Here is a 17,741-nt window from a genome sequence, read left to right as displayed (position 1 = left end):
GCATTCTAGTGGCAGCTTAGTGGTAATTACTCTGCCTCCACCACATGGCAATCTATCACTTACTGCTTCCTCCTGGGGCTTATACCTCAGTGTCCAAAATTTTCTCTGCTTATAAAAACTCCAGTCATATTGGAGTAAATCCCACCCTAATTTAGTTAGGCCTCATCTTAATAGGATCTTCAAAGATCCTATTTACAAATGAGTTCGGATCCACACATCCAGGGGTTAGGACATGAACATGTCTTGTAGGGGACATGAGTCAATCTATGCAGGAGTGTTAAGCAGGGTCACAAGGATAGAATCCAGAAGTACAGAGACCGCATCTATGAGCATCCCACCCAGATATAGAGAGCAGCAAGGTTAGCATTTGCAAGGGATGGAGGATCCCCTGGAGCCAGTCTTGGCTCTGAGAGTTACAAGTGTGTGAATTCTATCCCCCAAGACCCATGATCCCATCAGTAAATGAGGATGATTTATGTGAGAGGAATAAAAGGGCTGAGTAAGGAATAAGGTTCACAATCAAAATATAAGGTCATTATTTTTTGAGGCATCTGGATGTTTTCCATCTCTACTCTACAGGCAAGTTCAAGGTTGTCTTGAACCCATTTTAGGAGCAAGGATATCCTACTCCATGCCCAGGCCAAATTTCCTTCGGAGTTGGGAACTGGCATTGAAATATTACAAAGCTATAATAACCATTCCAGATCTTTACAAACACCCTGAAGGTGTAAAGTCCCACGATTAATAAGTCCTGGGGGCAAACAAGATTTGGAGCAATTCTACACAAGAGAGAGAAGGAAACCATCCCACAGTGTCCTGAAACTACCATTTATACCAATTTGGAACAATGCTACCTTTGTGACTGCTTCAAAAGGAAAAGCTGGTGGGTTAAGCTGGTTCCTGGCAGCTACATCCCTTATAAAAAAGCTTTTGCAATCAGATAAGTTTAGGAAATACCACATATCTATCCTGTTGATTCACACTGTGTATTGGTGTTTTAAAGGCTCTGAGAATTCAAGAAGTAATGAAACCTGTTTAACTCAGCATTTTGAATTTTTTTTTTTGACTGTGGAGTCTTTTTTTTTAACTGCTGTAACTTATTCTTTTTTTTAAGTTTATTTTTTAATTACATGTTTATTTTTTGTTTTTTTTTTCAAATTCTATTAAGATACAATAAGAAAACTTTAAAAAGTCTTATATCAAATCTTGACCATGACAGATAAAATTCCTTTCTACAAACCTATAACTTTCTATATCCAGTCAGGTTTAGTTCTACACATTCCTGTTTCTCATTCTGCAGCAACAAGTCATTTTACTTTAGGACTTTACTCTCTTTTTCCTTAACAGAAACATATCCTGCATATCTTACTTAAGTTATCACAAAGTTATTGGAAAGTCTCTTTAAGCTGACATCTATAAAACATAACTACTCTTGCAATAGTTTGTCAGAATAATAACTCAATTTGGTTAAAGACAAATTTATATTTTCATCATCTTAAAACTATAGAAGATACAATGCAGAAATAACTTATTCTTAACATCCTCAGGACATACTTTGGGAAATGTTGAATGATAAAGGCTATTCTTCAAGGCTTTGACTATGGAAATGGTCAAATTTATATCTGCCAAAATACATAAAGAAAATTTCTAAAATGATAGAACAACAACCACCAAACCAACAACAAAAACCCCTGTGGCTGCCTCTGGGAATTAGGAACTGGAAGGTAGATGGACGAGTCAGTCATTAGAGAGATGAAGGTTCAAGAGAGAACTTTTGGCCAAAGTTCTACATAGCTTCTGCATGTGTGAGGATAGCTTTAGGAAAGAAAAAAAGGTTGAAAATAAGGGCAGAGAATGGGAAAAATTCATGTGGCAAGATCCAGAGACTATAACAGATATAGGAGATGCAACCAGGTGGAGGGATTAGTCTCAAACAAAAGAACACCCTATTTATGAGTCTAAAGATGAGGTAAAGTGTGTGCACATATGGCTATGTTACAGAGTACTAGGTTTATTTTTATATGCATTGGATTAATCCATAAAAAGATTTAAAATGACATATAAAAATTGTTAGATGAGGAAATTCAGGCAAAGAGAAAATACAAGAAGGAAAAGAAAATAAATCAAAGTTAAATTTTGTACTAAGCTTCCTGGTAGCCAAAGTAAAGAAAGAAATATGATTAGTTTTACAGATTTATCATGCTTGCAAGGTAGTAATCATAATAAAAGTTAACATTTATTGAAAGCCAATCATGTGCCATGCATAATTCTTAGCACCTCATATATATTAAACTTATTTCATCCTTGCAACAACCCTATGAGTTAGGTACTAGAAAATGAGGCACTGAGAGGTAAGATAAAAACAAGCCTAATTCTCAGCAGAAGCACAACATTTTCTGGTCCTTAACTCTGAGAGAATTTTCTTCATTGTGAGATGCACCAGACAGCATCCTTAAAATCCTCCTCAGCATAGGTATGATAGAAATTCTTTTAACATCTCTCAATGCAAGTTAATAGCTAAATGCCAAAGTGCAACAGAGTAAAAACAATTTGATAAGAAATCAGAGTAATTCAAGTAGTAAGGCATAGTTTGGGATATCCTTAGGAACTGACGAATTGCCTGTGTCAGTCTAGTCATTAACCATAATCATTTTCTTCATAAAGAGATTTTAAAGTAAGTCTTTAACAGCAGTGAATAGAAGGTCGTTATAGTCTCTAGCAAAAACCAGAAGTTCAGAGAAATAAGTTTACAGATATACAGAAATAAGTTCACAGAAATAAGTTTACAGAGGGGCAAGAAGTGGAGTGGAATGCATGCACAAGAACCTCTATTTTTTTCAGTGAGATAGGACGTGAGGCCATCTGCTGAAAAGTGGAAAGGGAGATGCAAGTGCTAATATACAGAGGCTTCCCCCTTGGCAAAGTTACCTCTCCTTTAAGGCACTGAATTCTTGGTGCTGCCCTCCTCAGCACCATCTTGATAAAATGACAAAATCTGTTACCCATTAAGATTGTAGTGATTTGCAGGGAATCTGAGTTGACATTTACATTTTTTTCCTGACTATCTCTTGATATACTGGCTATCTGCGGCACAGTTTCCTCAGGGTTTGATTCTGCTCATTTTCCCTTTCAGGCAACCCTACATGCCATCTTGCAATTGGTAGAGCCTAACCAGTGGAGTAGAAGGGATAACAGAGCCTCCTAATCTCATGCAGCAGAAAATGCACCCCCTGAAGCAGAAAAGTAGGCAGCCTGCCAACTAGTGATGCATTTGGAAAAAGACTGTGACCAAAGGAAGAAAATATTAAATACTAATGAGTTTTTATGAGTAAGAGATTTCAAGTGAATTGGGGAGGTTGTTCCAGAAGTTATGCCTATGCAACTCTCAGGAGGCTCTCACTGACTGCCACAGTAAACAAAGCCTCAAGTAGGGGTGCCCCTGAGGCTCTAGAGACACCTGGACACTCGAGGCAGGGAAGATAACACCAGGAATTTGGCACCAAGTCCGTGGGCCTTACCTTGGAATATATGATAACCTATCTCTCCAATGTAACAGAGTTAGACTCATTCGTAATTTTCCTACACATGGTTCTTCTGTCCCTTTTATTTAAACCTATAATTAGCACTATACTCATTAAATATATGTTCTAGAGACTTAAATCTTTGGTTGATTCATATGCCTGTTGAGCCCTGAATCTCAGCGGAGTTGCAGCCAATACCTTCTCCAGTTCATTGAACTCGCCCAGTAACAAACAAAAGGATGATGATGGACAATGCCCATCCCAAAAAACAGAGTGTTATCTACAACTGCAAGACAATTCCATCCATCTGCCCCATGAGATCTAAGCCCCCTCTCAATCAGAAGCAGAGTGGGCATTGCCACCCCAAAATCCTCAAGATTGATGAATGAACAAACATAAGGGGGGAATACAACTATGGACCAAAGTAGACTTATTATAATTCTAGTAATGGAAGAACTTGTAACACTGATATAAAGGCAGTGGTCACCAGAGGTTCTGAGGAGAGGGAGAGGGAAGAATAGGTGTAACATGGGGCATTTTGGGGACATTGGAATTGCTCTGCACGATATTGCAATGACAGGTACAAGCCATTATACATTTTGTCAAAACCTATAAAATGGTGCAGTGTGAAGTGTAAACCATAGACCATGGTTAGTAGCAATGCTTCAATAAGTGTTCATAACTGTAACAAATATACCACCTAATGAAAGAGGTTGTTAATGGGGGAAAGTGTGAGAGGGGGAGGACGTGGGGTATACAAGAATCCCCTGTACTTTCTACGTCACTTTTTTGTAATCTAATACTTCTTTAAAAAATAAAGAAAAAGAAAGGAAGGGAGGGAGGGAGGAAGGAAACTAGGCAGCCTGCCAAATTTGGGCCATTGGCTTATTACTGAGATGTTCCTGTTAGGGCTTACCTTGTATAAATCAAAACCTATCTACCCCTTCAGAGTCTAATGTTCATAACAGGCAGTCCTGGAAGGTGTGTTTGGGGGAGCAGAAATATGGAGCAGAAGGAGCTCAGGGGTACACAAAGGGAGAGAAACTGAGAACATGAAGAAATAACTACATTTTATCTCCAATGCAATAACAGCAGAGGTCTCTGAAAGGCGAGAAAGCTACTAAAATAGGCCTTGTTCAGGGCACGTTCATCAGTAACAGTAATCCTTGACAGTGTATGCTATGAAGTTATCAAATATTTGCTAAAACTTATTCTAAATATCTCTAGACTCTTCTGAAATTGAGCCTGGCATCAGGAAGATGGCCCAATGCCAGAGAGATGAGCGTACTTCTAAATACATAAACTTGAATGCAGTTCTATTGCCAGAGGCTTCGGTCTATAAGAGCAGCTGGCCTGACCTCACTGCTGAGGGGACTGGTACTTGGTAAGAGCACAATCCTGCTGCCCACTGACAACAACTACGAATGGCCTGGGGGAGGCTGGGCAACACTGCTCCTCTCTCACCTGCTGACATGGAGCAGGAGAGACTAGCAGGAACCGCAGAGCTCTAATAAACTGCAGGAGGTGATGAGTCATTCACCCAGGACCTCCAGCGCCTGGCTTCCCAGAAGGGCCTTTTAGGCTCTCCTCATGGATAATGCAGCTGAGCAGACAGTTTCAGTGGGAGACTGGATTTCAAAGGACCCCTAAGTGCAGAATGGAGCACAGGTTATTCACAATGGCATGTCTTATTCTTTTGAAAAGACTGCTGCTCTCTCTTCTCTAGCTTCTAAACTTGGTAGCAGAAGGTCTAAGTCACATGGGGCAAATTGCACACAGAGTCCAATGACACCAGAACTGGCCATAAAAGATGCTCAACTCTTTGCATTCACAGCTGCAGTCTTCAGTTCCCTTAGCTTTTCATCAGATGTCCAGTCAATCGGTCAGTCCCAGTTGTTGTACTTGTCTCAAAATTCACTAGGCTGGGAAACAGGCCTGCAGAATTCCACTTTCTCTTTAATCCTCATATTTACTTATTTATCAGAATAATGATATCCAAATGGCACTGTGCACATGGCGATTGTTTCAGGAACACTAGGCGGGGAATAAAATGGAGATCCGTGTCCGTTACAGGACAGCGATAAGAACACAGGCTCAGCAAGGACTCAGTCTCAGCTGCATGGGACCCAAGGAGGCCATGGGCTGCTCATAATGTCCCTTTGTTTCCCTGCAAGCTGCCAGGGTGACAAAAGAATTCAAACTAAATTTTAATAACCACCTAATAAATACACATTCTGAGTGTTAAATTTGTTGTCTCTCACACTTTAAATACACTTTAAACTCTGAGGAATTATTTGGGGACTCCCCACCCTTTGGAATTATCTATCATTGGAAAATTGAGTCCATTTTAGCAGCCTACATATGTGGCCACATGTCTAAGCTACTAGTATCCATACGGCAGAGTTATCTTGTTATTACATTCCCCTGGGATCCCTATTCCAATGTGTTAATTTTAAAGAATTTAAAAAACTGGTTTCCAATCTATAATGAGAAAGATTTGTCTTCTATTTTTATATGAAGCACTTTAATTGCTACTAACACCACTGAAGTTAGCATATACACAGGAAGGAGGATGTGCCCTGGAAATCATTTATCCCAAAAAGGCAAAATACTTCTAAAAAAAGCGAAGGGGATGGGTGGGAAAGAACCTTGAATAAAGCTGTGCTTTTAGGTTCATTTTAAAGTTCTACCTAGGTGTTCTCACCTGGTGGACTCTGCCCTCACCCAGTGCTGTCCATCAACAAAAACAGAAATGACAAGAGCCTTATTTATTCACCAACTCTGATTCCTTTCCTGAATTCCATAATACAACTGAAAATAGATGAAGTGGATGACTGTTTGGGAAGATCCCACATACACAAACTATCTGAAAAATAAATAATGACTTTCATTTCTACTGCATTTGAAGACCTCAAACCAAGATTTTTCATGGAGAGAACATAATCAAAGTCATTCTTAGTTATAGGCAATGTTTAAAATTCATAAGTCACCTTATGTCTTCTTAGGGACAAGAGAAACTCTAGAACCAACTTTGGTCCCCGTCTTCCTTGGCTAGCTGGGACACAAAAACCTTATCATTTAAACCTATTTGGCTGGCGAAATGGAATGTTCTCGTGCTGTGCTGAGTCCCTGGACCTGGAGGACTGTAGCGCATCTCATGCCTGAGGGGGCAGGAAATTGGAAAGGAGCCTGGACAATAACAACAAGAAAACCATCCTTTCCCAAGTGAGGAACCCCAGGCCCGGGCGGAAAGGGAGGTCACACTCCATTCAGGAGATTTGCAAGTGCACACAAAACCCTCTATTACGGAAGCTTCAGAGCATATGGTTCTGCCACCGGAAGTTTCAGCAGCGAAACTGAATTCTCTCATCTCCTCCTGCCGCCTTGGAATTGTGCTCTGGTCAGTTGTTTGACCAGCCCAGGTATGACTGTAGAGCTGAGGCAGAACCCTCCTTCTGCTGAATGCCTCAAAACACCCAGCGAGGAGAATACAAACCAGACAACCCTGCTAGAGTCAGGCAAGCGATTCCTTTACCTTTTTGCTTATTTAGAAACAGCAGAGGGGGCGCTGCGCCGGGACCTCGCTGCCCATGGCCCTCCGCTGCCGGGGCACTTTGGCTGGAACTCTCCGCTTCCGCCGGTTTCCCCTGCGACGTGGGCTCCTCGGGAGCCTCGACCCGGTCTCCAGAGGGCAGCTCGGGGCCGGTCTGAGGGACAACCGGGGACGACCGCAGGAAGGGGGCGGGCTCGGCCAGGCCCCGCCGGCTGGGCGGGCGCTCGTCGGCGCGCGCGCTCGCCTCCTCGCGGATGGCGTCCAGGGCCGCGGGCTTCATCGGGGGCGAGTCCTGCTCCCGCTTGGGGCTCTCCTCCGAGGCCGAGGACGCGTCGCAGGACTCGATGATGAGCTCGCTGTCCAGCTCGGCCTCGCGCTCCTCCCGCAGGATGCTGTACTGGATGGACGGCGAGGCGGGCGAGGGCGGCGGGCCGCCCACGTGGCCGAAGGTCACGTAGCCCGAGGGCAGCGCGTCCTCGGCGGCCAGCGGGTCCTCGGAAACCAGCTCGATCTCCGAGTCCCCTGACTCTGCGCTGCTCGCCTCGTGGTCCAGGGGGCTGGGGATGGCCGGAAGCCCGGACCTGGCCTTGACCTCCGGCCTGTCGGCCACCTGGCCCGCTGGCCGTGCTCTCTCTGTGGTTTCATATGACAATCCCTTTGCTTCTTTGATGGCTGTGATCAGCTCATCCTCGGAGATGCTGCATTTCCCCTGGGATTCTGCAGCAGATGGTTCTGTCGTCCCGCAGAACGCAGAAGAGCCAGAAAGGCGCACACACAGGGGCAGACAGATGGACAGAGAGAAGAAATAAAACAAACTTTGATTAGGGGAGTTGTTTTGTCATTGCTTGAAAAACACATAATCTCATTAGCACAAAAATAGTCTGTTTTCAGGGCTAGGCTGGAAGACAGGTCACCTGAACCAAAAGGCTAATTACTTTTATGGCCCAATTAATAAGTGTTTTACATACCTATCTTAATCTAGTTATTTAAAAAATGCCCCAGCAATTTCTTAGCAACAGAATCTCAGTTGGTTTTCCTGTTTCCATGTGGCAAAGATTCTAGAAGTTATTGTTTTAATTTCTGATTCATTTCATCAGGGAAGTGTTTGTTTCACAGAGGTCCTTTCAGATAAACTGATGTATTTTAGTCTCTTATTTGGTCCATCCATAGCAGCAACTTCTGAAAATAATCCATTGCATCTTTTCCCCTGTCCTTCATGCTCCCTGACTCCTCCTTTAATAAGATAAAGACCACTAATTTGGATCCTTGTGTATAACTTGACTTTTGAGCTTTACATTTCCCATAAAAATGTTTGCCCTTTTTTAGTGTAAAGTGCAACTAGGTGGACCAATGCAAGAGAAGGTTTTTGCCAATTCCACCAAGCAGATTGCCATATGTGCAAGCCCACAGGGCCTCCAAGGGTGGCAGCCCACTGCCTTTCTCTTCCCTCATCTCCCTTATCTTGAGAAGAATGAAACCTGAGAGTCGCCCTCAGTCCCCTGGGTGAATGCCTGCCTTCTGCCTGATGTTTATCCATATGGCCCAAAAGCTATACTGGTGATCTTGCTGAGATTTCTCCCTCTTGGATGAGACTCCCTGGGATCACCACGACAGCAGTGTTCAGTAGCCAGGTTCTCCCTTGAGGTACAGAGGAGCCTTATTTCTTACATTCTAGACAGTGGTCGCTGGTCCTTTTGTGAGAAAGAACTACTTGTCATTTCTCCAAAACTTAGAGGTCACTGGGGAATGGGCAAAGGGGGAGGAGTGAATGATCTATGACTACGTAATCTGTTGTTTTAGGATTGTGGGAGAACCCAGTGGATAGCACATTTTAGACTTTTCTAGGTCTCTGTAAAGCAGAATTGATTTTATCCTTTATCCACATACCATTCCTTCATCTATTATTTACTGAGAACCTGTCAAGTGTTGGGCATGTGGGATATATTAGTGAATGTATCATAACAAAATTCTGGTTTTGTTATTCTAGTGGGAGGGAACACAGTACACAAACAATACCTATAATAAGTGAGCAAATTATATAGTATGTTAGCGGTGTTAAGCACCATGAATAAAAGTAGGGTAGGGTGAAAGAACCATAAGTGCTGGGCTAGAGTGGGGATGGGTTTGCAATTTTAAATATGAAAGTCAAGATAGGCCTCATTGAGAAGGTAACCTACATTCAAGACTTGAAGGAGGTGAGGGAGAACCTCGTGAAGCTATCCAGAAGAAAGCATGCCAAGAGGGAACAGACAGTGCAAAGGCTGGAAGGTGCAATGATTTCTACGTGTAGCAAGGAGGTGTTTGTGTCTGGAGCAAGGTGAACAAGGGAGAGAGTGACAGAAGAGATGGGCAGAGACCTGGAGGAAGAGGGCGTAGATCATGTAAGATCTCATGGGGCTTTTGTTCTGAATGAAAGAAGTCATTGGAGGGTTTGGAGCAGAGGAGCTGTAGGATCTAATTTATATTTTTGCATTGTTTTTTTTTTCAGTATTAAAACAACCACCATTTTATTATTTCTCACGTGGTTTATGTTTAAAAGGAATTACTACATGGTCCCAGACCAATTTTTTTATAGAGCTATGGACATAATTCTTTGATATGATTTCAAACACCATAAAGATGAAAAACTACATTTCTGAATGGTAGGAGAGAGCAAGGAGGAAAAAGATAAGGAGTTGAAGCTAGTGTATATTAAGAAACAGTCTCTCTCACCACAGAACTAGCAGCAGGAGCAGCACCATCACAGCTCCATTTGTCGAGCTGGGTGTCAGGCACTTTACATATGGAGCCTAGAGTCTAGTGGCAATAGCTTGAGTGTCTTGTCCAAGGTCATTAGTTTTTCCTCCCTTTGGTCCCTCAGATTCTCTGTCCTGCTCTGTGCTCTGATAGGCTGATCTCCATTGAAGGTATTACCCAGGCCCAGGACCCCTTGCCCTCTGGTTTCTGGATCGAGGCTGTAGGAAACACTGAAGAAGAGGATGGAGAGAGCTGTTGAGGTATTTATACACCCTGCTCCTTGTGCAGCTCCCGTTTTTGGCAGCACCCAGGATGAATGCTGTTCCCTCCCCTGCTACTTTAGGTGTTAAGGGTTGTAATGGCTAGCTAATGTTGTCAGTCCTTGAGTGCTTTTCCAACCCTCGTTGATTCTCTTAACCATCTTCACATAACCGTAAATAACCCTTTCTTTAAATTCTCTTCAGTTACAGTCCTTGAATGTATCACTTGTTTCCTGACAGGACCCTGATTGATGGCTAGAAATGCCTTGACTTGAATTTGGACTCAGGTCTTTCTGCTCCAAGTGCTTTCTACTATATCACTTTATCTGCTTAAAAAGGGGGTAACTTTGGAAGCGGCTCAAGTTATACTTTGGAGGAGGGAGTAAAGGAAAAGGGAACTGGATATCTATGTGTAAAAGAATAGATCATAATTCATCCATAAAAAGGAATGAAGCATTAATGCATGTTACAGCATGAATGAACCTTGAAAGCATCATGCTTATAAAACATGTAATATTACACCATAACATATAGGAGACGACAGACTGATAATGTAAACCATAATGTAAAACATAGGAGAACTAAAAATGTAAAGAACTGTGTATCCTAAAGTATGCACCATAATGTAAGCACAGATATTACCATGTTAGAAAGCTAATATCTCAGACTCTGTACATCACCTTAAGTAAATATGATGTGAATAGGGTGTAAGAGTATCGCTGTGGAAGGAAAAAGGTGTTGTGGTGGATGTATGGGAGTGCTGTATATTATATATATGCATTGCTGTGGTCTAGCACTCCTACGAAGAAACGCTGAATAATTAGGGGGGGGGGGGGGGGAAAAGGATAGGATGTGGAATTTTTTCAAGTCAACATTCTTTATCTAAGTTCTTTATCTAACTTTATCCAAGTTCTTTATCTATCCTTTAAACCCATCGCTATATGCCATTCCCTAGTAAGGGACCATGACATTATATTGGGCTTCAAATTTCGGGGAGTTCTGGATCACAGAGTGTTTCAACAATGGCAATGGAGGGATACTGGTATGGGATACCAATGACAGGTGATATATGGCTGACAGGGAGCTGTACAGAACATATGTCCAGGGTGCATGGTAATGATTGGATATACTCATAGTGGCAACAATTAAAAACCCAGCAGGGGGGGTACTGGGTTCCTGGCCAGTGGTGCTCTGTCGTGGTCCCTAGGGGAGCAGCGATAGTCTCCCAGGTACAGCGGCGGGGACCGGGAGGGAGTGAGGGTTCAACAGTGAGCCCCTGATGCTAATGACTATGCTTGTGAGCTGATAAACCTAAAATAAGAACAAGGCCTAGAGCAACATTGTGCCTGGGAATTTCCTCCTGTCAGCCTTCATGTTACTCAAATGTGGCCAGTCTCGAAGCCAAACTCAGCATGTAAATGCAATGCCTTCCCTCCAGCGTGGGACATGACACCCGGGGATGAGTCTCCCTGGCAACGAGGGACCACTATCAAATACCAACTGATGATGCAACTGGAAAAGGACCTTATATGGAAGGTTCAATGCGGATCAGCAGAATATCCATGTCTACATAAAATAACATGACTTTAAAATGCTGTTTGACCTAAAGTAAGGGGGAAATGGAAAGGAGAAATGAGTTTATATGGCTACGAGTTTCTAAAAAAGAGTCTGGAGGCTGGCAGAAGGATTGCCCTCATGCACAACTGAGCAGAGTCTGAGAGACAGATAAAGCAGATACAACCCCCAGATATTGGTTCCTATGAAGGCTAAAGAGACCCATGAGAGTTATGGTCATGGCCGATGGGGTTTACTACCAGGGCAGATGGCCCCTCTCTGGAAATGGTGTTTATGTGTGATGAATCTGGACTCAGATGGGATCTCCCTTCATAAGACTTTCATACTAATCTGCTGGAAGTGCAGTTAACGTTGGGGTTTAAGATATAGCTAGGGGATTTGAATCTCTGGACTGATAATGTGATAGCCAGGTCCTGAGCCTCAACAGACTCCAGCACCTACAATCTGATTTATTGGACTTACCACACTCAGCTAAGATGGAGTTGAAGAAGGACAATCACCACACCATGGAGCCTAGAGTGATTACAACTGAAAATGGGAGGATGGCAGCCAGCATCCATGTGGAATCTGAGCCTCCTCTTGACATAGAGGTGCAATGGACACAACCAATCCAATGTCCACATAGAAGAGGTGGCATTGGATTGGGAAAAGTGGACATGGTGGACGATGGGTATGGGGAAGGGCAGGAAGAGATGAGAGGTGGGGGCGTATTTGGGACATGGAGCTGCCCTGGATGGCGCCTCGGGGGTGATCACCGGACATCGTGGATCCTCACAGGGCCCACTGGATGGAATGGAGGAGAGTATGGGCCATGATGTGGACCATTGTCTATGAGGTGCAGAGGTGCCCAAAGATGTACTTACCAAATCCAATGGATGTGTCATGATGATGGGAACGAGTGTTGTTGGGGGGGGAGAGGGGGGGTGGGGGGGTGGGGTTGAATGGGACCTCACATATATATTTTTAATGTAATATTATTACAAAGTCAATAAAAAAAAAAAAGAAAGAAAGCATCATGCTATGTGAAAGAAGCCAGTGACAAAGGACCACATATTATATGATTTCATTTATATGAAATGTCCAAATTGGCAAACCTAAAGATAGAGAAAGTAGATTAGCTCTTGCCAAGGGTTGAGGAGGGGATGGCTAGGAGGTGCAGGGTTTTTTGGGGGGTGATAAAAATGTTCTAAAGTTGTGGCAATAGATATACAACTCTGTGAACACACTAAAAAGTAATCAAATTTAAATAGGTAGATTGTATGGCATATGAATTATATCTTAATAAAGCTGCTTAAAAAGAGAAGAAGAAGAAATAAGGATGGATGAGACATGATCCCTGAATCAGCACTTATGGAAGTACCAGACCTATATTGGATTGTGTCATAAGTAAGAAGTAACTTGAATTGTTTTAAGCCATAGGAAATTTGGGATTTATCTGTTAAAGCAGCTAGTGGAATCTGAATGTTTATACCACTTCAAGTTGGATTCTGCCCTCACTGCTCAGCTAAGTTCCCTGATGACTTCCAGGTCACTTCTGAGTGTTCCTCTTACTTATCTTCTCAACCGCATTTGACATGTTGTCCTCTCCTCCTTTGACTTCTGCAACATTATGCTCTTCAGATTTTCCTCCTAGCTCTCCTAGCTCTCAGTCACCTCTTCTTTCTCTTCCCAGCCATTAAATATTGGCCTTCCCCAGAGCCCTATCCTAGGCTTTCTTCTCATGTTTATTCTATCTCAAGGTGATTTCACCCACTTCTGCCATCACTAGGTTTCATTTACTACCACTTAGCTGATGACTCACAATTTTCTTTGACCCAGGGAATAAGAAGAAAACAAGACAGAACAGGTGGAGTACATCTGTGTAGTACAGAGTTCTAAAGGGACTTAAAGGAGGTAATGAGGAGTTTGCATTTGAATATGTCCTGAAATACAAATTGATCTGTGAGAGGCAGATAGAAGTATGAACTCCATGAGCAAAGATATGGGGGTGGGAAAGGAAGGAGGGCATTCAAAGAATGGCAAATTCCAAAGTTTAACTGGAGTATTGTGGGGAATGATCCAGGGTGATATGACTGGTAACATAAGCAGGTTCCTGCTTATGGAAGGCTTTGGAAACTAAGGTAAGAGTTAGTACTTTATCTGGTAGATGAAAGAAGTAGAAGGAGGAAGACCTTCTGAAGAGAATATTACAATAGACCAGCAGAGGAATTATGATGTCCTAATAAGTAGTGGTAGCTGTAAGAATTGAGAGGAGAGAGAAACTCAAAATACAATACAAAGAGAGAACCCGTAGACTTGGGAGCTGATTCATGTGATGCTTGATAAAAGGAAGGCTATCAAGCACCACTCAGAAATGGTGAGCCTAGGCAAGTAGAGTAAACAGGGATTCCATCCCCAGAAACATGGAAGTTGGGAGAATGTGCTTGTTTATTGTGAAACAGGATGAAATTTTGATTTTGGATGTTTCTTTCCTTCCTGTAGCACACATCCTTCCACTTTCTCATACTGGAAGCCTTTGGCAAACCACTCAACTACTAGAACCAATAAACTCCTACTTGTGCAACATCCCTGGGAGACCACATGACAGGCAGGCAGGGGCATGGACTCAGACCCCCATGAGTGTCCTGCAGGAAAGTCAACCCTGTGTGCCAGCTGGTCTGATGCCACATTATTCAGGAGACAGGCTGGTATCTCCTCATTCTGCACAACCAAGAGCCCCCATGTGGCCAACATGTTTTGGTTCCTGTCATAGCACCAGCCCCTAGCACAGTGCCTGGCATACAGTAGGTGCTCAGTAAATAGTGCTATGTGCAAGCAGTTCAAATATTTAGGACATTGATTCTTAACCAGGTAAGTGGCTTAAAACTGCCCTCAAAAACTCTGATTTAGTAGGAATAGAATTGGATGGGGGTCACAGCTGTTTTGTAACTCCACAGGTGATTCTAACATATACCTCCAGTTAGAGCTGCCAGATTTAGCAACTGAAAATACAAAACAGCCAATTAGAATTCCAGGTAAACAATGAATACTTTTAGTGTATGTCCCATGAAATATTTTTATTTTATCTGACAACCATACCACCAGTTGAAAACCGCTGTTTCAGAACATTCAGAAAATAAAATTAAAGGATCTTGCTTTATTTACTCAAGAGAAAGGGTGATCGTCAGCTGTGAGGTGTGGCAAGAAAGATCCAGATAAGTTTCATCATGGGCAAATGAAAGTACTGTGTTAAAAATAATCCATATTTATTATGAGTCTGAAGGACCTCAGTGGTTCTTGTAGACGTTGTCCTTCATTCTTAATGGAAACTAAATGTTAACAAAATACTAGGAGGAATTGGGGAAATTTTAGGATAAAACAGAAGTTTTCCTATCCCTATTTAAACACTTCTGTTCTATAGCTAAGATATTGGCTATTATGTGTCCAGACTGATAGCAAAGCTAGAAACAGACAACCGAAATCGTCAAATGGAATATGAAAACTGAGATGCTTAGAACCTTCTCACATGGGGAAATGTGTTTGTTGATGATGGTAATTATGGTGACATAATTAAGAAGGATAAAAAGAAAGGCCAACTTGGGCCCATTTATCACGTTGCAGAGGCCAGTATCCAACTTTGAATAGGACTGAGGTGACCTCCTGGCTCCTGGTTTGTTTTCCAGTTAGCACCTAGAGGGATCATTGAAAAACAAAAATCTGTTCCTGCCACTCTTCCCTTTCTTCTCCCATTCCAGCCACAATGGCCATGAAGCTGCTCCTTGAACACACAAGAGACATTCCTAGCTCAAGATCTCTGCACTTGCTGCCTCTCAGCCTGGACACTCTTCCTCAGATATTGGCATGGCTCGCTCCCTCCTCCACTCAAGTCAATGCTCAAAGCCATCAGCTTGAGGAAGGCTTTCCTTACCACCTGGCTGCATTAGGTGAGGCTCTGCCAGATGGCACAGGTGCCAGACCCATCCCTGGTGGATAAGGGTGGGAGTCCCAGTCACTCCCAGCCCCCGTCCCAATCCAGAGCACTGAAGGGTCCCACTGGCATAGCAGTGGAGGGCAGGGCCTGGCCATGGGAAGGAGTACTTGAAGCAGCTGTCTGTGTGTCTGCATCCAGCCTCAGCTCTTAGAGACCTCCACTCCTTGTTCCCACCCAAAGAACAAGAGCATCTTCTATTTCCCAGAAGTTCCTCAAACTTCAGACAGAAAAGGGTCACTTGACAGCCTCTGTCCTTCCAGCTGCTGAGCTGTGCTCTAATTTTCTTCATAACCATTATAACTACCTGACATTACACATTATATATATTTTTTATATGTGTATATGTCTTCCCAACTAGGATGCAAGCTGCACGAGGGCAGGGATTTTGTTTGATTCAGCCTGTATCCCTAGCAGTGATGGAAAAGGAACTGTGCCTGGCATGGAGTAAATGGTCAACAAATATTTATGTGTGTGTGTGTGTGTCTGTGTGTGTATCTTCATTCCTTAAGCTATTCTTTTGGGCATCCAGATGTCCACACACTGTTTTTTCCCAAAGCAGGACACATCAGTTCTCTTACCTGTTCCAGAAGATGGAGGAGTAACAGATCCTGGGCTGTCATCTTCAGGCTCTGACACGGTGACAGTAGGGACTGTGTCAGGACTTGGCTTCAGACAGATGTCTTGCTTCTCGGGGATGTTCTCTTGGGTAACAGTTTCAGCAGAAGGTTCGATCTCCGTCAGTGTGATCATGATGGGGGCTGTGATCACAGGGGCAACGTGCCTCTCTTCTGAAAGATCATCTACATAAGGCGCAAATGTTGACTCTTCAAATAAATGGTCCTTCATGATCTTTCCCTCTACAGGAGCTGGTTTCACAGATCTGCAGACTCCTTCAGATTTTGCTGAGATGTCAGTACCCTTATTGTTCAAGTCCAAGTCTTTATCTTCCAACTTGGGGTGACATTCCTGATGTTTCACCTCTGGCCTGGTTAAGTCAATGTATTTGTAGGCTTCTACTTTCATCTGGTCTAGGGGTTCCACTAAGATCTTGTTCACTTCGGTGGACTCTGCAGGAGTCATCTCTATTCCGGAATCAGAACTAAATAAGCCATGAGGCTCCATCACAGGCACACTTGGCAAGGAGGGTCCAGGGGTGCTCAACTCCTCAGGGCTCTCTGAACTGGCGATGTGGCCATTCTCCTTCTGGAGTATTCCAGTGAAATATGTAGAATCTTCCTGAGGTGGGTAACAGATGTCAGAAATCAGAGACGTATAACAAACTCCATCCCTGCCTTTTGATGTTGAAAAGGTCTGATCCATGGTACTGGAGGCATCTGCCACACCTATGAATCAAAACAACAGCATCCAGTGAATTCTCTGTCATGCCTAACCTATGCCAACCCCAAATGCTTTGTGGGACATGACACCCTTTCTCCTCCAGACCTCAGAGTTCCCTCAGAGCACTGGCATGACTTGCCTATCTCCCTGATAGCCTACAGCACATTGTACTTTCTGGATGCAGACCACAAAGGCCCGTGCAAGCTGCCATGGCCAAATAAGTTGAGGGACGGATCCCAGAGAACTAGAAAATTGATTTTCAACATCTACTCACCTCATTGCACAGTGACTTGATGTCACTCAGTATTATTAAAAAGGAAACCTCTTTATATAAATGGCTCCATAAGTCAAGGTGGAAATGTATGACTGTTTCAGGTTGTAAATGCAACAATAAGATAGTAAACTGAGAGATAAGGGGACCTCCTTTTAAACTCTCCCAGAGTTGGTAGAGACTTTAACAGATCCTCTGGTCCTACCCTTGCATTCACAGGTTTTTGCCCTCTCCTGGAATGACACCATTCCCGTTTTAAAGGTCATCAGAGAAAAAGGACTCCTAGTTTTCTAGCAGCCCCATCCCAAAGTATCACCTTAATGACATACTTATTTCCTCAGTTTCCCCCTCATTTTGGTCCCCTCATCTTTCACTCCTCTACCACCCATTCTTTGGCTTCCAGTGGCAATAGAAATGATCCACTGGGAATTCCTTAGTTCCACTTGTGGTGCTAAGGGCAAAACAAGTTTCCAAGTTTGAGTCTATAGAATGTTTGCATCTGGCCTTCATTCAACCA

General features: G+C 43.2%; 1 protein-coding gene across 2 annotated transcripts in view; it reads right to left on the bottom strand.

Moving 5' to 3' along the window:
- RTN1 (reticulon 1) overlaps positions 1-17,741 on the bottom strand; it is a 521,272-nt gene that overhangs the window by 147,597 nt on the left and 355,934 nt on the right. For both annotated transcript variants that reach the window (XM_071213902.1, XM_058293347.2), the window contains 2 exons: positions 16,194-16,958; positions 7,057-7,806 (listed from right to left, as the gene is read on the bottom strand). In XM_071213902.1, the coding sequence (XP_071070003.1) occupies positions 7,057-7,806; positions 16,194-16,935 (1,492 nt within the window). In that variant the 5' untranslated portion in view covers positions 16,936-16,958. The remainder of the gene's footprint in view (positions 1-7,056; positions 7,807-16,193; positions 16,959-17,741) is intronic.

This window comes from Dasypus novemcinctus, chromosome 3, assembly GCF_030445035.2.
Source record: "Dasypus novemcinctus isolate mDasNov1 chromosome 3, mDasNov1.1.hap2, whole genome shotgun sequence".
Taxonomy (NCBI): Eukaryota; Metazoa; Chordata; class Mammalia; order Cingulata; family Dasypodidae; genus Dasypus; species Dasypus novemcinctus.
This window is presented reverse-complemented; position numbering and strand designations above follow the sequence as displayed.